General features: G+C 43.6%; 1 protein-coding gene across 1 annotated transcript; it reads left to right on the top strand.

Annotated features, from left to right (window-relative positions):
- Positions 1 to 1,291: 1,291 nt before the first annotated feature.
- On the top strand, positions 1,292 to 16,953 carry LOC122739783 (bile salt-activated lipase-like). The gene is made up of 11 exons (XM_043981471.1): positions 1,292 to 1,401; positions 4,570 to 4,720; positions 4,819 to 4,941; positions 6,064 to 6,261; positions 11,537 to 11,667; positions 12,140 to 12,247; positions 12,630 to 12,747; positions 13,306 to 13,492; positions 15,325 to 15,528; positions 15,981 to 16,178; positions 16,541 to 16,953. Exons 1-11 carry the CDS (start codon positions 1,336 to 1,338, stop codon positions 16,791 to 16,793), a joined length of 1,737 nt encoding a protein of 578 aa, XP_043837406.1. The 5' UTR covers positions 1,292 to 1,335; the 3' UTR covers positions 16,794 to 16,953.
- The last annotated feature ends 5,196 nt before the right edge of the window (positions 16,954 to 22,149 follow it).

The raw sequence follows: 22,149 nt of genomic DNA, 5'->3' as shown, positions 1-22,149 counted from the left end.
TACTCAGGTTCTTCATAGTTCCTTGTTTGCTATGGATCATAGTCTATTTGTACCCACCATGTGTTCCTCTACTACTTTTTTTTGGCAAAGCAATGGTCATTTAGTGACTTGCCCATGGTCACACAGCTAATACATGACAAGTGTCTGAGGCCAGATTTGAACTCGGGTTCTCCTGACTCCAGGGCCATTGCTCTATTCATTACAACATGTAGCTGCCCCTTTCTCTTTTGCTTTTTGATACTAATTTTTTTAATTCCCCAGAGACTATAATTTTCCATGACTTTTTTGCTTTTCTTAGTCTCCCTCAATCTTTGCATAGCACCTGTTACACAGCAGGTGATTAATAAATGCTGTTGACCTACTGACTAATTTATAGCCATATAACAACCTTGGCAGAATATTAATGTTAAAACGATGACTCTTTGAATGTTGGCTGTTCTTGTCACCCTGTGACAAGAACATATGAAGTGGTAAGTTTGCTAACACCTCCAGATAGTTTTCCAAAGTCTCCCTTGATTTAAAAAAAAAAAACAACTCAGCTTTAGGTTTATACCTCTTATTCTAGTCTGTTGTAATCTTTTTGGATCTTGATTCTATCATCCAACATATTTGGATCCAAACCCCAAACTGGAACAATTCATCCAAGAAAGCAAGAACTTTTAATTGAGATGTCAGTCACTACTTTATATTATCTGCTGCTCTGGACTGTTCACATTATGATTTAGCTCCCATTAGTGCAGATCCCTGAAAGTTCCCCATAGTGGATACCCATGTGCCTGTGGGGTCCAAGCAGGAGCTCTATCAGATCTGGTGCCTACCCTCTGGGAGAGCATATGCTAATTCATTCTGATTTGGTAGAACTCCAAGGGAGTGGAGCCAATGCAGGTATAGAAAATGGAAGCTGGAACCCTAATAGCATGTGCCAGAGATCTCTTAGTGACCCATACCCTGCTTGATTTTGTGACCTTTGCCCCCACTGCCACCTGTGTCTGCTCCCAGGTAGGCAGAGACATGCACAGGTGTAATGCTGGCAGTTAGGTTTTGCCCAAGGGCTCTAAGGCTTGGGAAAACGTGTGAGTGTTTTAGCAACCTTCACTCTCCCAGTACTCTTTCTGCTCCCTTTCTCCCCCCTCCCTCCCAGAGGACAGCAAGTTTGTATTTCCAGTTAGGTAAACCCCCAAGTGAGTGGCCCCAACTTAGGGTGGAGTGAGAGGTGGAGGAAACAAAGGCCACTCTTCTATCAGATAGTTGCCAAACTTGTCTTCTCATCCACTATATATGCCTAAGAGCTCCAGCTCGGCAGTCAGTGGGTACACACACACAAGCACAGACACCATGGGTCACCCAGAGTTGGTGGTCTTCAGCCTGATCTGTTGCCTAGCAGCTGCTAGTGCAGCAAAGGTAAGTAGGGATTGAAGAGAAATTGGGGAATTCTTTGGTGATAGGGATTGGAACAAATGACCTGAAGGATATGCTGGGGGGTTTTCTACTAAGCCAAAGTCTTCTTGAGACTCACTAATGCATAATAATGCTAGCTTATATTCTATAATGCTTTGTCATTATATGAAGTAATTAATACAAAAGTTACCATGACTCCCATTTTAGAGATAGGAAAACTGTGGCTCACTCAAAGGTAAGCTTTTCTCATAATCATAGAACTACTAATTGGTGGAAGGCAGGACTGAAATGTATTTTTTTCTCCCATTGTTTTGCCCTTTTTATTATGCCATTCAAATTTCTCAATTCCCAAATGTGCCTCCCCTCCCTAATCATAGAATTTCAGAATTGTAAAGGACTTCAGTGGGTATTTGGTTCAATTCATGGCAGGGCAGGAATTCTTGTCATAATTTACCTAACTGACCTAGTCTCTGTTTGAAGACATCTAGTGAAGGGTCACCTGCTATATCTTGAAGCTACCTCCATCACCTGTAAAAGGGTAGCCCTCTGCTTTCTTTCAGGCTGCCCATCTCTCAGACATGCTCCTCTTCCAAGATGCCCCTGATCCCATCTGTATTACCCTGGAACTGGATGTTTAGGAAAGGGAGGGAGCAGCACTCACACTCCAGAAAGTTTCTCTATTCATTGAGTGCTCACCAGATGCTGCTGGTCAAACTTCCCGGGGGAAGGGAGGATGAGGGAAGTAGGAAGGAAGGAAGGAAAGAAGGAAATAAGGAAGGAAGGGAGGGAAGGAAAGAAAGAGGGGACGAAGGGGACAGATGGAAAGGTTGACAAAAGTTAGATGAGAAGTATAGCTGTGGGCTGAATAACCCTTTGGCCTCTAGTCTTCCTAGTCTTGATCTTCCTCTTATCCATAAGAAATTAGAGAGTAAAGGATGAGAAAGCAGACACCTGCAACAGCCACTGAGTAACTTTTAGAAGCAGAAGGGACTCCCATCTTTCCCTGCCCTTTACTTGGGTCTCAGGGCTTTCTTGTTTCATGGAATGGAGGTGCCTCCAAGATAGCAGTGGAACACAGTCACCTCCACCATTAAGGGAAACACGAGGGAACCTGCCTTACTAATGTCTGGGAGCTGAGGAAGGAGCCAGCAGTGTTTTGAGTCCTTGGACACTGCCTGCTCAGATGCAGTCACAGAATTTTAGAATTTGAGATGACAACAGAAGTCATCTGTCCCAGCCCATACCACCCATACCTGACCAGAATTGCCCTTTGTATGATCCCTGCCAAGTTATATAACACTTGCTTATATAACACCTCTAATAAAGGGGAACCCATCACTGCCACGTAGTCCTTTCCACTTTGCAGATTTCTAATGCTTAGACAATTTTTCTCTTACCTAGATGCAAGAGCTTTCTCTCTACAATTTCTCCCCATTCCTCCTAGTTCTTCTCTCTGGGCCAAGCTTAAAGTCTGATGATCCTACCTCCACATAATTGTCCTTCAGCTACTGGAACACAGCCATTAGGTCTCTTTTAAGCCTCTTCTCCAAGCTAAACATTTAATTTCACTTAATATAATGAACATTATAAAGTGCTTAATGCCTTCAAGGTCTTGTGGATATAGAAATAGATACTTGGCACTGATATGACTCTCGAAGAGTTTACAGTCTAACAGGTTATAATCCTAATTCCTATCCTGCTTTTTATCTCTAGTTCTTTCAACTCCTGCTCAAAGGACCATTGGACTTTAGAATGGGCAGGGACTTTAGAAATCATATAATCCCACTCCCTCATCTTCCAAATAAAAAAAATAGGGAAGGGGGGAAATGACTGGCCTAAAGTCATGAAGGTAGTATGTAGTAGCAGAGTTGGGATTGAAACCAAGGTCTTCCACTCCCAATCTACTGCTCTTTCCACTACCCTAGACTGTGTCTGTAACATTGTTTTGAACCTCCTTCTGACTTGGTTGCATCCCTCTAAAATGTACCACCCAGAACTGTACATAATATTCCAGATTGGGGAGAGAACAAAAAGAGCCACAATCTCCCTTGTCCTCGACACTGTGTATCCATTAATGCAATTTAAGATCATATCAGCTTCATTGGCTGCTACGTCATATTGCAGACTCATACTGAGTTTGTAAGGCTCTAACCATACTCCCTGGCCAGTTCTTTTTCATAGGACCCTTTTTTTTTTTACCCATGTCCATCTATATCCACCCTTCCCATACATAGGCAAAGACTTTTTTCTTAACCCAAGTATAAGACTTTATACTTGTTCTATTCATCCTTACATTCAGCCCATCATTTGAGTCTAATTTAACAAATAATTTTCTTCCATCTCTCCTCTTATTTCTACTCACACAGGCGCTAGCCTAGGTAATTCCTTATCACCTCACCTTTGACTATAATAATAACCACTTAATTTGTCTCCCTGTTTCCAGTCTCTCTCCCCACCCCCCTTTACTTAGTTCTCCACACCATTAACTGACAAAATAATATTCCTAAGGCACAAGATTGTAAGGGTCACTTCCCTGCTCAGAAGTTTTCACTTGCTCCCTATGGCCTCTAGGATGACATACCAAATCCTCAGTCTGGCTTTTAAGGTCCTCCACATTCTGGGTTCTCCCTAGCTTTTTTGTTGTTGTTGTTGTTGTTGTTTTTTAGTGAGGCAATGGGGGTTAAGTGACTTGCCCAGGGTCACACAGCTAGTAAGTGTTAAGTGTCTGAGGCCAGATTTGAACTCAGGTACTCCTGATTCCAGGGCCGGTGCTCTATCCACTGCGCCACCTAGCTGCCCCTCTACCTAGCTTTTTAGCTTTATGTAATTTCATATCACTTCAGGATTTAGAGCTGGACAAGACCTCAAGAGATCACCTTGTTCTATGTCCTCATTTTACAAATAGTTTAGCCATTAGGCACCACCAGTGGTTCTGGAGTCAGGAAGACCTGAGTTCTGAACCAGTCTCAGATACTGTGACTCAACTCTGTAACCATAGGTAAGTCACTTAACCTCTGTTGGCTTCAGTTTCCTCAACTGTAAAATGGGGATAGTAACAGGATCTAGCTTACAAGGTTGTTCAAATGAGATAATATTTATAGAGCACTTTGAACAGTGCCTAGCACATAGTAGGTGATCTATAAATACTGATTCCTTTCCATCTTTTCCTAGTTGGGAGCCGTCTACACAGAGGGTGGCTTTGTTGAAGGTGAAAATAAGAAGCTGGGTCTCCTTGGTGATTCAGTTGACATTTTCAGGGGCATCCCCTTTGCTGCTCCACCTAAGACCCTGGAGATCCCCCAGCGCCACCCTGGATGGCAAGGTGAGAGAGCAGGAAACACCAAATTATAGGAGGGGATCAACTCCATGTCCCAGGGGACTCACCAAGCTTCAGACTTATTTCTCCTTTTTCCCATATAGGAACCCTGAAGGCCAAGGAATTCAAGAAACGATGCCTTCAAGCCACCATCACTCAGGATGATACCTATGGCAGTGAAGACTGCCTGTACCTCAACATCTGGATCCCACAGGGGAGGAAGCAAGGTCAGGGCTGGGGAAAGGGAGGCACAGGGAAAGGAGCCAAACCACTGGGAGGTACAGCCTGTCTGCCCTGACACAAAAACCCTCTCCTTTCCAATCTTTTCCTTTCCTCTCAGAAGGAAAGAACTTTGGAATTCTAGACCTTCAAATAGAGTTTATTTCCTGAAATTCAGTTCATTAAAAATTTATTAAGTGCTTGTTTAAAAATAGATGAAGCCCTAGGTAAAGTACTGGTGATAGATTAAAAAATAGCCCAGCCCCTCTCCTAAAGGAACTTGCTATCAAATCGGGGTGGGAGGCAGGCTAAGATACATACACAGGTCTATATGATAGGATAAGAAGTTCAGGTGAGGTCCAGGCAAAGTGGTGTGAGGAGGGAGAGAGGTGACTTTCCTCTTGGATTGGTCATAGAAAGCTTGAGAAGATGGTACCTGAGTTGCCCTCTGAAGGAAGGGGAAAGTATCACCAGATAGGTGGGTCCGTGGCTGAAGATAAAGACGCCATTCTAGGGAGATAGGATGAACAAAAACACAGAGGCAAGAAAGGATAGGACAAGAATGGAGCATGCCAAGAAGTCCAATTTGGCAGGAAGGGTATGCGAAAGGGATTAATATGACATAAGGCTGGAAAAGTAGGGTGGAACCCAATTGTGAAGGGCCTTGAATTTCCTGGTCAGAAATGGATACTTTATTCATTGGGCAGTGTGGAGTCACTGAAAGTTGGCTTCCTGTTGCCAGGAAACGTGGAAGCTAAAGGAAGAGGTTGGGATTAGAAGGGGAAGCCTGGGCTGTGCAATCCAAAGAAGAGGGTATGTCTCTGAGCAGAGCAAGGTCTGCTTGTTTCTGATCCCAGGACTGAGATTCTTGAGAATACTCTCTGCTCCCTATCCCAGTCCCCTCAGTAGCAATCCCCTCGTCCCAGGTACACAGTCCTTGGGCCCAACATTCAGTCCCTTTTATACTCTTATGGGAGGCTACAGCCTGTGTGTGGGAGCACAATGCCACATGGAGCATGGCCTTTTTCTGTCTCTCTGCAATGTGAGGTGGCTTAGCCCTAGCTCAGGGTTTCCTCTATATCTGTACAATTTTCCCCTTAGCTTTTGTTCTTTCTTGGCTCTTTCCTTAGTCTCCAGAGACCTGCCAGTCATGGTCTGGATCTATGGTGGGGCCTTCCTGATGGGGGCAGGCCATGGTGCCAACTTTCTGAAGAATTACCTGTATGACGGGGAAGAGATTGCCACCCGAGGCAATGTCATCGTGGTCACCTTCAACTACCGTGTCGGGCCCCTGGGCTTCCTTAGCACCGGAGACTCCAACCTGCCAGGTACTTGCTGGCCCTTTAAGGCCTGGGAGGAGGGTGAGCAAAGAGTGTGGCTTTAATTCTATCCCACACAATTCTTTGCCCTGTAGGAGCTGACCGCCCCTGCTGGGGAGCTGTTCCTATTCCTAGTTTCTTGAACCTAACACCTGCTGAAAATGTCACTGTCTTCTATAAAATCCTGGAATGCCAGCGGGGTGGGACTAAAGTTATGGCTGTCATAAAATGTCACATCTGGGAGGGACTTGAGATATCATCTGTCCAAGCCACCCAGGGAACCTGAGGCCTGGAGGACCTCCCTGAAGTCAGTATCTCAACAAGCATTTATTAAGTGCTTAGTATGGGCCAGGCTCTGTTTGAAAGACTGGAGATACAGAGGAAGGCAAACATTGGGCCCCATGCTCTCATGGAACTCACATTCTAATGGGGAAGACAACATAACTAGCTTCACACTACTTGGGCAGCTAGGTGGCACAGGGTATGGAGCACTGGACTTGGAATCAGGAAGGTGAAACTTCCTGAGTTCAAATCTGGCCTCAGACACATATTAGGTTCATGACGCTGGGCAAGTCACTTCACCCTGTTTGCCTCAGTTTTCTCATCTGTAAAATGAGCTGGAGAAAGAAATGGCAAACCACTCCCATATCTCTGCCAAGAAAACCCCAAATGGAGTCCTGAAATGTCAGGCGTGACTGAAACAACTGAACAGCAGCACATATAAGATGTATACAGACTAAACTGAAGATAGTGGAAAGCACTAGCAGCCAGAAAGATGGGGAAAGGCTTTCCAAAGAAACTGGTTTTGAGTCGAATCTTGAAGGGAGCCAGGCAAGCCAAGAGGAGGAAGAGCATTCTGAGCACGGGGTAACAGTCAGGTCAAATGCACAAGAGCTGGAAGGTAGAGTGTCTCTTCTATGTTAGACCAGGTGACCAATTGCAGACCAGTAAAGCTGGATTGTAGGATTCCTGGTGGGGATTAAAGTAGTAGAAGACTGGGAAGCCGGGAAGGTTTGAGGCTGTTAAAGACTCAACTGCTACATAGTAGATTTCATGTTTGATCCTGAAGGTATTAAGGAGCTACTGGAGTTTACTGAATAGGAGGAGAGGAGTGCTGTGGTCAGGAGAATCATTTTGGCAATTGAGTGCAAGATGTATAGGGGAAGAAAGAGACCAATAGTCTAGTTGAGGAAGTTACTGAAATAGTACAGCTGTGTAGTGATGAGGGCCTATGCTAGGGTGGTATGAATGGTGAAAAAAAGATGTCTAGGAGAGGTGTTAGGGTAGAAATGACAGGATTTGACAACAGATTGGCTATGTGGGGTGAGTTCAAGTCAGGAGTTGAGGATGACACCAAGGTCGTGAGCCTGGGTGACTGGGGGGACATTATGTCCTTGATAGTGATAGGGAAGTTCAGAAAAGGGGAGAGGGTTTTGGGGGGAATAATGAATTTCATCTAAGAGGTTGATTTTTGAGATACCTATGAGACATCTATTTTGAGGTATACAAAAGTCAACTGGCAATTCAGGACTGGAGCTCAGGTGAGGGATTAGGGCCAGATATATTGATTTGGGAATCAACTGCGTAGAGACGATAGTTGAACCCACTGGAGCTGATGAGGTTACCAATGGAGATAGTATAGAGGGAAAAGAGAAAACAGCCTTGGGGAAAATCTATTATTAGCTCAGTGAGTTGGTAAGACCCAAAAATGGAGACTTAGGAGTAGTTAGACATGTAGGAGAGCCAGAACCAGGACAAAGGAAATGTTATGAGAAGTTAGAGAAAAGAGATATTCAGCAGAGGGTGATTGACAGTGTCCAAAACGTATGGGGCTATACACATACAAGATAGAGGTAATATCAAAAGGGAAGGCATTGGCATCTGGGGAGGATGGGAAAGAAGGACCGAGAAAGGGCTGCTATATTTGACAATTAAGAGATCATTGGAACTTTTTTTTTTTTGGTGATGCAATTGGGGTTAAGTGACTTGCCCAGGGTCACACAGCTAGTGTCAAGTGTCTGAGGCCAGGTTTGAACTCAGGTACTCCTGGCTCCAGGGCCAGTGCTCTATCCACTGTGCCACTTAACTGTCCCAGATCATTGGAACTTTGGAGAGATAACTTCTGGGTAAATGATGAGGTTGGAAGTCAAAATGCAGATAGTTTAGAAATGAGTGAGAAGAGAGGAATTGGAGACATCTAGTGCAGATGGGTTTCTCAAGTGCTTTATCAGAGAGGGAGAGGAGAGATACAGGACAATAGATAACGAGGATGTTCAGATCAAGGGAGGCTTTTTAAGGATGGTACAGACATGTGTGTGTTTATAGACAGCAGGGGAAAAGACAGCAGAAAGGGAGAAGTTGGGGGACAGCTAGATGGCACAGTGGATAGAGCACCGGCCCTGGAGTCAGGAGTACCTGAGTTCAAATCCAGCCTCAGACACTTAACACTTACTAGCTGTGTGACCCTGGGCAAGTCACTTAACCCCAATTGCCTCACTAAAAAAAAAAAGGGAGAAGTTAAAGATTACGGGGGTGGAGGGGGGAGAAGTAATAGTAAGAACAATCTGCTGTGCATCAGGGAATGGGGTCAAAAGTGTATTACAGGGGCAGCTAGGTGGCGCAGTGGATAAAGCACTGGCCCTGGATTCAGGAGTACCTGAGTTCAAATCTGTCCTCAGACACTTGATACTTACTAGCTGTGTGACCTTGGGCAAGTCACTTAACCCCCATTGCCCTGCAAAAAAAAAAGAGTGTATTACAGAGCTTTGCCTTGGCTAGGGGAAAGGCCACCTCTTCATGTTTCCAGAGGGTAAGGGGACAAAATAGTGGGGGAAGATGTATGAGTGATGTGAGATGAGGGATGGAGGGAAGAAGAGGGAACTCCCATGGAATGTTTTCAATTATTTCAGTGATGTATGAGGCAACGTTCTCAGCCAAGAGGGTAGAGGGAGGAGTGTCATAGGACACTAGGAGAGAGAGAAGATTTTGAATGATTGTTGTGGTATATGGGATAGTGAATTTATTAGGGATATGTAAAAAGTCACAGATATACAGAGCAACATAGAGGGAGAGCCAAGACTAGAAACAGTTCTTTTCACTCTCTTCTCTGTGGTGTCTCCATTATAAACATTTCTAAGAGCTGAAAGGATCACAGGATTTCAGAGTCAAAAGGGATCCTAGAAGTCATCTAGTTCTTCCTTCTCATATTGGTGGTGTTGTTGTTGAGTCATGTATGACTCCTTGTGACTCTGTGTGAGGTTTTCTTCACAATGATGCTAGAATGGTTTGCCATTTCCTTCTTCAGTGGATTAAAACAAATGACTTACCCAGGGTCACACAGCTAGTGAGTGTCTGAGGCTGGATTTGAACTCAAGTATTCCTGACTCCAGTCCCAGTCCTTTATCCACTGAGCCACCTATCTGCTTACAGGTGAGGAAACAGACTTGGAATGGTTAAGTGACCTGCTCCAGGTAATTTATCCCACAGGCAAAAAGTGGTAGAGGCAGAATTAAAACCCAGGTTTTCTGACCCAATATCCATAGCGAAATACCATGTTTATTGAGCACCTACTGTTTACCAGGTACAATGTGTCAAAAGTGGATTCAGGAATAATGAAATGCCTGGAGCCAGTTGGGATTAACAAAGAAACACTTGCTGAAAGAGCAATCTCTTGGGAGAATGTGGGCTCTAATAAAAGATCTAATCATACTGGATCTGCCACTCTTTAGCTGTGAAACCATGGGCAGGTCACTGGGTCCTCAGTTTCCCAATCTGTCAAATGGAATAATAATAACCATAGCACCCACCTCCTGGGATTATTGTGAAAACTCCCTGTAAACTGGAAAGCCCAGATTGATTTGGACAGGCTCAGCACCAGATTCCTTGCCAGGGGATGAATTTCTCAGCCATAAGAACTCCTTTTTTTTTTTTTTTGGTGAATCAATTGGGGTTAAGTGACTTGCCCTGGGTCACACAGCCAGTAAGTGTTAAGTGTCTGAGGTTGGATTTGAACTCAGTTCCTCCTGAATCCAGGGCTGGTGCTCTATCCACTGCGCCACCTAGCTGTCCCCATAAGAACTCTTAAAAACCATCTATCACTAAGTGAATTGTGAGTTACAGAGTAATAATAATATTTATAAAGCATTCATGTATGTGAGTATAAATGGTGTTTATATATGTGTGTATTTATATATATGTGGTGATTCTAATGCTAGGTTTCTGTACATACATATATGCATGCATGCATGCATGCGTACACATTGTAGTAGGACTAGGGACCTTGACCCTGGAATGAGGGAATTGTTCTGAGGAGCTAGGCAGAGTTGACAAGAAGGGAATACTGAACAATAATAGTCTGCTTTGGGCCCAGAAATAAACAGACCAGGCTTCCTTCTGAGTCATGCAATGCCCTTTCAATTATTTAATATCAGGCACGTATACATACATGTGAAGACATGCACACCCATGTACACACACATGGGATCATAGACTTAGAACTGAAAAGGACCATAGAGGTAATTTGGTCCAACCCCCTCATTTTGCAGATTAGGAAATTGATACCCATAGAGGTTAAGTGACTTGTCCCAGGGTCAATATGTCTATACACACATATATGTTTATATGTGTATGTGTATAAACACATATATGTACTTACACATGAATATGTGCTTGAATACATGCATGTGGCCTGTGATTTCATCTGGCAGTTCCCCCCCGCCCCCAACTAATAAAGATCACAACTTTCTATGACTTTGTAACAATTACAATAAAGGGCAGAGGTGGCCAAAAAGAGAAAGCCAGAGGCCTAGTTCTATCCTTCCATAGACAATCCTCTGAAGAGCAAAGTTTTTGAAATCTTCATTTTGGGTTCTCTCACCTGAGAGGAGAGGGGTTAAAAGTGAACTGGACTAGGGGGTGGCTAGGTGGCGCAGTGGATAAAGCACCGGCCCTGGATTCAGGAGTACCTGAGTTCAAATCCAGCCTCAGACACTTGACACTTACTAGCTGTGTAACCTTGGGCAAGTCACTTAACCCCCATTGCCCTGTCAAAAAAAAAAAAAAGTGAACTGGACTGGATAGTGTGGGCCTGGAGTCAGAAAGACCCAGTATAAATATGGCCTAGGCACTTACCTCTGTCTGCCTCAGTTTCCTCAACTGCAAGACAGGGATGATAATGATAATAGCACCCACCCCACAGGGTTGTTGTGAGGATTAAATATTTATTACATTACTTAGCAGAATGCCTGGCACATATTATTTCCTTTCTTCCCTTTTTCTCCATCAGGTAACTTTGGCCTTTGGGATCAGCACATGGCTATTGCATGGGTGAAGAGGAACATCGCAGCCTTTGGTGGGGACCCCAACAACATCACCATCTTTGGGGAGTCAGCTGGTGGGGCCAGTGTCTCCCTCCAGGTCAGGGACTTTGCTGAAAGTTAGGAAGATCTGCTTCAACCCTCCCTCCCTCTCCCCTCCCCATGTCTCAGCATTGTTCTCCAAAGGGGGTGGGGGAGGGGAGTCCAGTAGATACATCTGTCCTATGACATGTTCCTGTGAGCAGCCCTATTCTGCTGTCCTGGGTGTGAGCCATGTGGGAGGAAAGAGGGAGGGAGAGGGAATGATGTCAGATTAATCTCAGAGAGGGACAGGATTCCTCAGATCCTACTTCATTCCAACCTAAGCCAGGAAGCATAAATTGTGGTATAGCCCATGCTTGTTGCATTCTCTCTGTGAAAGCCCTGTCCAGTGAAAAATGGGAAGAGAAGAAAGTGGGAGAGAAAGAGAAGAAAGAAGGGAGAGGAGTGAGGGAGAGGAAGAGGGAAAAAGAAAAGGGGCCAAGGGATAGGGAACTTTGGGTCCCAGCTGAACTGGTGCCTCCATGTTGCAGACTCTAACCCCCCACAACAAGGGACTCATCAAGCGAGCCATCAGTCAGAGTGGTGTGGCCCTGAGTCCTTGGGTCATCCAGAAAGACCCCCTCTTCTGGGCCAAAAGGGTAAGAAACCTGAGGCTAGAGGCCATCTCTGCCCCACTGGGGCTGGTGTGTGTGTGTGTGTGTGTGTGTGTGTGTGTGTGTGTGTGTGTGTGTGTATATGTGGACAGCTCAGCTGGTTTGGATCATCATCAAACTTGATGCTTCCTCCATTTACATGTGATATGCACAACACATGCATTATTGATTTCATGCCCAGAAATCTTTCTCCAAACTCATGAGACACCACTCGGTCGGATAAACTATCCCAAATATAAAAAATACACTGGTTGAACTCTTCCCCCGGGTACCCATCCTCTCCCCTCTCTAATCTTCTTTAAGGGTGGGGGAGGAACTAGCCATTCAAAGGTGAAGATTCTAGGGAAGGGGTTCTTCTTACCAACAGATCGCCAGCAAGGTGGGATGTCCATTGGATGATACTCTCAAGATGGCCAAATGTTTCAAGGTCACTGATCCCCGAGCTCTGACTTTGGCCTATAAGATGCCTTTGGCTGGAATGGAATGTGAGTGGGAACTGTTTAGTATTGGGTGAGGGGTGGTACACACTTGTCCAACTTCTCCCTGAGTCTCAGTTTCCCTTCTTTGTTAAATGAGTGGGCTGGATGAAGTCATTTTGTAGGTCCCTCTAACTCTAACATTTTTGTTTTAAGAGAAAGTTTTGGGGGATTTAATCACAAATAAATAATGTCTATAGTATCATAAAATAACAATTATGTGGTTAATTTTGTTTATATCTAACTACACCAAAAATATTAATAGTTTGGATTTCTATATAGTTTTTTCTTGCATATCTCAAGGCATTGATTTTATCATTGTCTCAATGATCACAATTATCCATTTAGTACCCCAGGATCAGTATAATGAATAGTTTTTTTATTCAAAGTACAGAATTAAAGAAATTATCTTAGTCTGTAGCAAGAGGGATTTAGTGTAGACATAAACTGAAGGAAAATTCCATCCCATTTCTGAAACAGACTAACCCCTCTAAAAGGCAGAAAGAGGTAATGATGGGTTCCAGAAGACTTTTAACTCACCTTGTATTTCTCCTTGACCTGTCCCAGACCCTATGCTGCATTATCTGGCATTTGTACCAGTTATTGATGGAGACTTCATTCCTGATGATCCAGTCAACCTCTTTGCAAATGCAGCTGACATTGACTACATTGCTGGAACCAACAACATGGATGGTCACATCTTTGCCAGTATTGATATGCCTGCCATCAACAAGAACTCTGAGAGTATCAATGAGTGAGTAACCAGAAGACCTCCAGTAGGCCAGGCCTGCTGTTTGTGTAAGGGGATGACAACTTAGTAAGCATTTATATATGCCCAGTTTTGTTTGTTTTTTTTTTTAAGTGAGGCAATTGGGGTTAAGTGACTTGCCCAGGGTCACAGAGCTAGTAAGTGTTAAGTGTCTGAGGCCGGATTTGAACTCAGGTACTCCTGACTCCAGGGCCGGTGCTCTATCCACTGCACCACCTAGCTGCCCCACCCAGTCTTCTTGGTAGACTTTGAAGAGGAGACAAATGAGTAAGACTGCATTCCCTTCCCTCAGGGAACTTGCAGTCAGTCAAACTGGAGAAAGAAGACACACATAGAGAAGCAGCCAATAAGAGCAGATCAAGACAAGGACAGAAGACTGTTGATTGTCAAATATATGGATTGGATAATGAGTGCTCTAGAATTTCTGAGGCATGGTGGAGGGATCATTCTGGGCTAGTGTGGTTAGAAGATAAGATTTTAAGGCGGTCTTGAGGGATGCTGGGAATTCCAAGCAAGTATATGAGCAAGGTATGGAGATGGGAAAACACAATATTGTTTGGGGAACAAGGAGACCATTCAGGCTTGGTTACTGTTGTAGAATTGGCCTAGGGCACAGAAACAAACACTGGACTCCTATGGAGGGTAGCCAAGTATATTTCCAGTGGCCTGAATTGGAATCCTATTGTAATAGTACCTTTTTCAGGATAGATGGAGGAAGAGCCCAAGACCTTATACCTTCTACTCTTAAGCCTGGTCACTTACGTATATGCCCAGTTAGCTCTGAGAAGAGCATCTGATCAAAGGAAAAGGAAAAGGACCTATATGTACAAAAAAATTTATGGCAGCTCTTTTGTGGTGACAAAGAATTGGAAACTGAGGGGATGCCCATCAAATATGCAATGGCTGAATGAGTTGTGGAATATGATTGTAATAGAATACTATTGTGCTATAAGAAATGATGAGCAGGGTGCTCTCAGAAAAGCCTGGAAAGACTTATATGTATTGATGCAATATGAAGTGAGCAGAACTGGGAGAGCATTGTATGCAGTAGCAGCAAGACTTTTAATGATCAACTGTGGCTGACTTAGCTATTCTCAGCAATACAATGATTAAGACAGTTCTGAAGGACTTATGATGAAAAATGCTCTCCACCTCTAGAGGAAGAACTGATGGGGTTTGAATGCAGCTTGAATAATAATTTTTTTTTCTTTTTTAGTGAGGCAATTGGGGTTAAGTGACTTGCCCAGGGTCACAGAGCTAGTAAGTGTTAAGTGTCTGAGGCCGGATTTGAACTCAGGTACTCCTGACTCCAGGGTTGGTGCTCTATCTACTGCGCCACCTAGCTGCCCCTTGAATAATAATTTAAAAAATTTTGTTATTTTTCTTTTCTTCCTTTTTGTTCCGTGTTTTCTTTTACAGTATGGCAATATGGAAATGTGTTTTTCATGACTGCTCATGTATAATCTATATAAAATTTCTTGCCTTTTTAAGAAGGGGAGAGGGGAAGGAGGAAGAAAATTTGGAACTCAAACTTTAAAAAAATGAATGTTGGGGCAGCTAGGTGGCACAGTGGATAGAGCACCAGCCCTGGAGTCAGGAGGACATGAGTTCAAATCTGTCCTCAGTCAATTAACACTTACTAGCTGTGTGACCCTGGGCAAGTCACTTAAACCCAATTGCCTCACTTAAAAAAAAAAAGAACGTAAAGAATTGTTTTTACATGTAATAAGGAAAAATAAAATATTTATGAAAATAGAAAATATTAATAAAAAAGAAAAAGGTATTTTATCTTAACTATGCTTACTTTTTCACTGTAGGGAAGATTTTTACAAGCTGGTCTCTGGCCTCACCATAACCAAAGGTCTTCTTGGTGCCAATGCCACCTTTGACCTCTACACTCAACCCTGGGCCCGAGATACATCCCAAGAGACCAAGAAAAGGACTGTGGTGGACTTTGAGACTGACATCCTCTTCCTGGTACCCACAGAGATTGCCTTGGCCCAGCATAGAGCCAATGCCAAGTGAGAACATCCTGCTTGTGTGACTCAACCTAGGGGCACAGTGGTAGAAGGCTCCCTCTGGTCCACTCTGCTTGTCTAATTGTGGAACTGAGTTCCTGTCCTGGCTCTGCCACTAACTAGTCATGCCTAAGCTCAGGCTGTCTCTTATCCCTGCAATTCCACATCCATGATGAAATTCTTCTTAAAGTCTAATTTCCCTGTTCTTTCTGAATGGAGAACACAGCTGGAGGCCTCCCCCTACAGACCAGCTGTATACTGGAAGGCTGATCCTTAACTTTCTCTTCCTTAGTCTGAGTAATTCCAGTTCCTTCTGAGTCTGAAGTGAATTTCACAAACTGTTACATTAAGTCAAGCTCCAGCCCATTCTTCCCCAGCCTCCTCTCAGATACACCTTCCCTGCTCTTGGCCAGGTAAGTCCCCACACACCAAAGGTCTCTTATCTAATCCTACAGGAGTGGCAGGACTTACACATACCTGTTCTCCCATCCTTCTCGAATGCCTGTTTACCCTGACTGGGTGGGGGCAGATCATGCAGATGATATCCAGTATGTCTTTGGCAAGCCCTTTGCCACACCCTTGGGTTATCGGAATCAGGACCGGACTGTCTCTAAGAACCTCATTGCCTACTGGACTAACTTTGCCAAAACTGGGTAAGTCTATGGGGGTGAGGCCTAGGGGGCAGCTTCATCACTGGATGCCAGAATTGGTCATTAGTTCTTTTTTTTTTTAGTGAGGCAGTTGGGGTTAAGTGACTTGCCCAGGGTCACATAGCTAGTAAGTGTTAAGTATCTGAGGTCAGATTTGAACTCAGGTGCTCCTGACTCCAGGGCCAGTGCTTTATTCACTGCGCCACCTAGCTGCCCCCAGTCATTAGTTCTTAAATGGCAGGCAGGGGGAGCATGTTTTCAATTTGCAGATTAAAAAAATAGTTAAATTCATAAGCCATAAATCAAGAGTTTCACCAGCAGCCCTGACACCTGACCTCACTTGGGCTTTTTTGCTTTCCTTCTAGGGATCCCAACACAGGCAATTCTGCAGTCCCTACCCATTGGGCTCCTTATACTGTGGAGAATGGCAACTACCTGGAAATCACCAAGAAAATGGATGGCAACTCCATGAAACAGCACCTGAGAACCAACTTCTTGCGCTTCTGGACCCTCACTTATCAGGCCCTCCCCACAGTGACTGGAGAAGACAAAGTCCCTGAAAACAATGTTCCTGAGGACAATGATGTTCCTGTACCTCCCGCAGCTGACTCTGAGTGATTGCTCCATTTCCCACAGTTGCTGACTTCATGTAACTCCCAAATTGGTCCTGTGCCCACTCACCAGGAAAGCAAGTGCCCATGGAAGCAAGGATCCAGCAGTGCCTTCCTGGCTCTCTGCCCCTTTCTCCTCACTCCCTTAATAAAGTCTTGTTGCTATATTCCATGCCTCATTCTGCCCTTACTCTAAGAGAAGAGTTCTTAACCTGGGATTTCAAGGAGTCCATGAAATTGGTTTAAAATATTTTGATGAACTGTATTCCAATATAATTGGTATCCTTTGGAATCCTGTATGTTTTATGCATTTTACAACAGTATTGAGAAGAGCTTCATAGGCTTCACCAGACTTACAAAAAGTTAAGTACCCCTACTCCAAGGGGATTCACTCTAGAATGGGGCCAGGTGCCTGGGTGAGCAGAATTTTAAAAGCCCTGCTGGTTTAGCCTGTACCTGGTGCAGTGAGTAGGAAAGCGGAGGGGGCTGACATGTCTTTGAAGACCATTAGAAGAAGAGGGAGTGTTTAGCTGGGCATGACTGGATGATGATTGGAAAAATCTATTGTAAGATGAATTAGATGCAATGGGTGAGGAAGGACTGAAAGGTGACTTGCTGCTTGTGTCTGGGACACTGGGAAAATGGTGATGACAGATGGCACTATGAAGGGCTGAGAAGACCCCTCTTGTTGGCCATGAAGATGCCTGAGGCACTGGATCTCTTGGGCAGGGAATGGGACAGAAAGTATTCTGGGGCCTATGATGCAAACAACCTATTGGGAATAGCTGGATCCTGAATACTCTGCCCAGGGCCTGGTCTGCTTTGGGGAGGGTGGCCCAGCCTATTGAGTGTGGTCATAGAAGAATTCATACTGGGAAGGATCTAAGCAGGTGAGGGGTGTATGTGTATGTGTGTGTGTGTGTGTGTGTGTTGGGGGCAGAGTTGGTGTAGTATTTGTAGTAATGGAAAGAGCGGGGGCCTGGCAGCACAAAAATCCTGTATCAAGTCTCAACTTTCTCACTGTCTTCTCCATTTACAATCCCTCTTCTCTTGTATTCATTTCATATCCCTCTGAGGACATGCTGTGCTGTCTCCTCCTTCACTCCAATCTCTGGAGAAGAGGTGGCCTTCCTCATCATCAAAGCTAAGCCTTCTACTGTACCCTTGATTCCATCCCCTCTTCTCTTTCTTTAGCAGAGAGCCATCACTACGATTCCCACTGGAATATTCAGTCTTTTCCTTTCTCCTGCTGCCTAAAACTTCCATTTTGACCATACCTACTAATTATCCCCTATTTTCCTCCCCCTTTTCAGCTAAACTCGTGGAAAAATCCACTTGTACTCAGTGCTTCCTCTTCCTTTCTTTTTGAGCTCTTCCAAGCACTCTGCAATCTGACTTCTGACCTCAGCATTTCAACTGAAACCATCTTCTCCAAAGTTACAGTGACCTCTGAATTGTTCAGTCCAAGAGCCTTCTCTCCGTCCTCTCCCTTCTCTCCAGCATCAGACACTGTTGATCACATTCTCCTGGGTTTTCATGACTTGGCTCTCTTGGTTCTTCTACTTACCTGTCTCTCCAGTTTTCGATGGAGTGGTAGCATGATATAATAACTATTTTATAAGTCCTGGACCTGGAGTCAGGAAGTTGTTCTTCAGTCATGTCCCACTCTTCATGACCCCATTTAGGGTGTTTTTTGGCAGAGATGCGGGAGTGCTTTGCCATTTCTTTCTCCAGCTCATTTTACAGATGAGGAGACTGAGGCTGATTCAGTTAAGTGGCTTGCCCACAGTCCCACAGCTAATAAGTGTCTGAGGGCCAGACTTGAATTCAGGAAGATTAAATAAAATAAAACAAGGGGGTTAGATGGCCTTTTTTTTTTTTTTTTTTTGGCAGGGCAATGAGGGTTAAGTGACTTGCCCAGGGTCACACAGCTAGTTAAGTGTCAAGTGTCTGAGGCTGGATCTGAACTCAGGTCCTCCTGAATCCAAGGCCAGTGCTTTATCCACTGCGCCACCTAGCTGCCCTCTAGATGGCCTCTTAAATCTATGATCCTAAGATATTTAGTCATGGCATATCACTAACTGTGGGCCCAAAGGCTCTTTCCTGGACCCTCTTCCCTTTATCTATATTTGATAATCTCACAAGCTCCCATGAGTTTAATTATCCCAATTCAGTTGATTCTCAGATCAATATATTCAGTCCTACTCTCTCTCCTGAGCTTCAGCCTCATACATATGACCAGCTGCCTATTGAACGGAATGTCTTGGAGGTATCTTGAACGATGTCCAAAAACTTATTCTTTCACCTTCCAAACATTACTATTGTGGGTATCACCACCCTCCCAACTGATCAAGGTTCATAACTCCAAGCCATCCTCTGCTCCTCACTCTCACATCATTTATTCAGTAAACTGTCCTATTTTTAGACTCAAATATGTACATATGTGTAAAATAATTCTATACAGACTTCTAGTTCTTCCTCTGGATGCAGATAGCATATTCCTTCCTAAGTTTCTATCTCTGCAACATTCATTGCATTTATTCTCTTCTCCCCCTTTACAAGCCTCTAGCCTAGTCCAGAGCTTCATTACTTCTTTCCTGGACCACCGCAATAGCTTCAGTCTTTCCCACTCCAATACATTCTTCATTTAGCTACCAAATTGATTGTCCTAAAGTACAGGTTTAACCATGACACCAATTCACTGCAGTGCTCATAGACAGAGGAAAAATTAGGGAGAGGAGGCAGATTGGATCAAGACACAAATAGATGGATTGGCATTGACAAGAAGGTCCACCTAATTTGAGAATGGAGCAATGAAGAGATAGGACTATGCTATGATTCCAAGTATGGATTTGGGGAAGAAAAGGAGCTCAAGATGGATGACCTCAACTTTTTCAATGAAATGTGAGGAAAAGTGGTAGCATAAATGGCTTGAGAGGAGAAGAGGTTTGGGAGAGCTGCTCTGGGGAGCATAATAGAAAGCCAGTTATGGACAAGTAAAAAGATTGACTTACACTAGGTAGGAGCCTTTTCCTAAGTGCCTACTTTTATTAAGTACCTACTATTTATGAGGCTTTCTGTTAGGTGTTGGAAGAGCAAATGGTTTTTGACCTCAGAGAGTAACCAACCAGTCTTCACAAATACATACATACTATGTAACCAGTGGTATGGGGGAGACAAGAGAAGGAGATACAGTCCCATAGTGTAGTTTGGGGAGGTAAGAATTATGCACAGGAAGCTAAATGGTGATAACCCAGTATTGTGTGCAGATTCTGAGGTGCAAAAAATTATAATGGTCTGTAGTAGTTATGGAAGGCTTCATGGAGAAGGCAAGATTTCAGCTGGGCTTTGAAGAATGTGTAGAAGTCTGAATCAGCATAAGGAGTCAGATAGGGCATGCCAGATGGAGGAAACACCATGAATAAAGGCACAGGGTTAGGTTTAAGAATGAATCTCTGCAGGGGAAAGCAGTGGGTGTGAGAAGAGGTGAGGAATTCCTATGCTTTTTATACCTGTCCCTTCTTGTTAAAACTTACCATTGTAACGATTGGAATAACTCCACCTGCTGGAGACTTACTGTAGAAGAGTTCTGCCCATGAAGCGAAGGTCTTTGAGGGCAAGACCAGGAGTCTTTTCTTTGGCGTCAGGAAATGATGTGGGCTAGTGGGAGGAGGAAGGAAGAGACTGAGGCTCTTTTCCTGAGGACGCTGGTGGAGAGGGGAGCTAGAAATGTGCTCTCCCTTTAATAGATAGGAATCTAGGCCTTTTCTTCTCTCTTTACCAAACTCTTATTCTCCTTAATAAATGCTTAAAAGTCTAACTCTTGCTAAAGCTTATAATTTATTGGCGACCACTCATTAGATATTTTAGACAGTTTAGCTAGAATTTTAGCCCTTAACACCATGTTTATTATGTTTTATGACATTCTGTTCTACAAATGACAAAAACAATCTGTCAACAGTTGAAAGAAAAGACAATTCAGGAAATAATTTTACTTCAATACAAACAAGAAAACTTACATCTGTAGTTCTTTCAGGTTCATAGAGCTGTCTTCTCACAATCCTGTGAGGTAAAGTGATCATCTTTTAACAATTTTTGGTCATCATTATTTTATTATTATAGTTGCCATCATTATCATCATCACCACCACCACCATCATCATTATCATTTTACAGATGAAGTAACAGAAGTGAAGTGATTCCATGGTCATAAAACTGCTTTCAGAGATGGGATAGAATAAGGTTGGTTGGCTCTGTCCATGGTCCTGACTAAGGCCTGTTGTTTGTTTGTTTCACAGTTGTGCTTGGGTACATGAGGCTGATCCAGCCAGCCATATTCTCTACCTAAGGTATAATGACACACTTTTATTTGAAAGTCGGGGTCTAGGAGCAAGAAATTGTTTAATACCAAGATAGGACACATTCCCTATTTATTCACAAGGCTGAATCAAAATGGATTACTACAACCACCATAAGACCACAATCTGGACTCTAGAACAGAATCTGAGGTACAGTTGCAAATATAGATTGTAATGTTGCTCCTCTGACCTTCACTAGCTAAAGTTCAAAACTCACTTCTGAGCTAATTTCCAGGTTACTTCTTGACTCAGACCAATTGAATAAAGACGTGTTAAATTCCTATTACTGTATTTGGAAGGCACTGTCCTGGGTGTTGAGAATACAAAGACAACTGTTTCACTTTTGTTCTTGCCCTCAAGGAGTTTACATTCTACTAGAGCTACCAAATGAGGTGTATTCTGGCAATCATAGTAGGAAAAAATTCTGCATCTTAGTTTAAAAAAAATCATTTATACATTTAAGATTGGGGCATATTGTTTCATAAGAGGATGAAAAAATGCTCTCCTAAAATGAAGGAAGACAGGAGCTACTTCAAGATGTATCTCTTAAGCACTTTCCAAATGATAGGATGAACATAATAAATCTTCATGTGCTTTTCTGTGTTAGAATTTACACACTAAATGAAAATTTTCCTTTAAAGACATCTCTTTAGGTGTTATAAAACTATGCATGCCCTTGACACAGCAATACCATTACTAGGTTTATATCCCAAAGAGACCACAAAAAGGGAAAGGGACCCACATGTACAAAAATATTTATAAGGGGCAGCTAGGTGGTGCAGTAGATAAACCACCGGCCCTGGATTCAGGAGTGCCTGAGTTCAAATCCAGCTTCAGACACTTGACACTTACCAGCTGTGTGACCCTGGGTGGGTCACTTAACCCCCATTGCCCTGCAAAAAAAAATATTTATAGCAGCTCTTTTTTGTGGTGGGAAAGAATTGGAAATCAAGGGGATTCCCATCCATTGGGGAGTGGCTGAACAAGTTGTAGTATATGAATGTAA

Source organism: Dromiciops gliroides, chromosome 2, assembly GCF_019393635.1.
Source record: "Dromiciops gliroides isolate mDroGli1 chromosome 2, mDroGli1.pri, whole genome shotgun sequence".
Lineage (NCBI taxonomy): Eukaryota > Metazoa > Chordata > Mammalia > Microbiotheria > Microbiotheriidae > Dromiciops > Dromiciops gliroides.
This window is presented reverse-complemented; position numbering and strand designations above follow the sequence as displayed.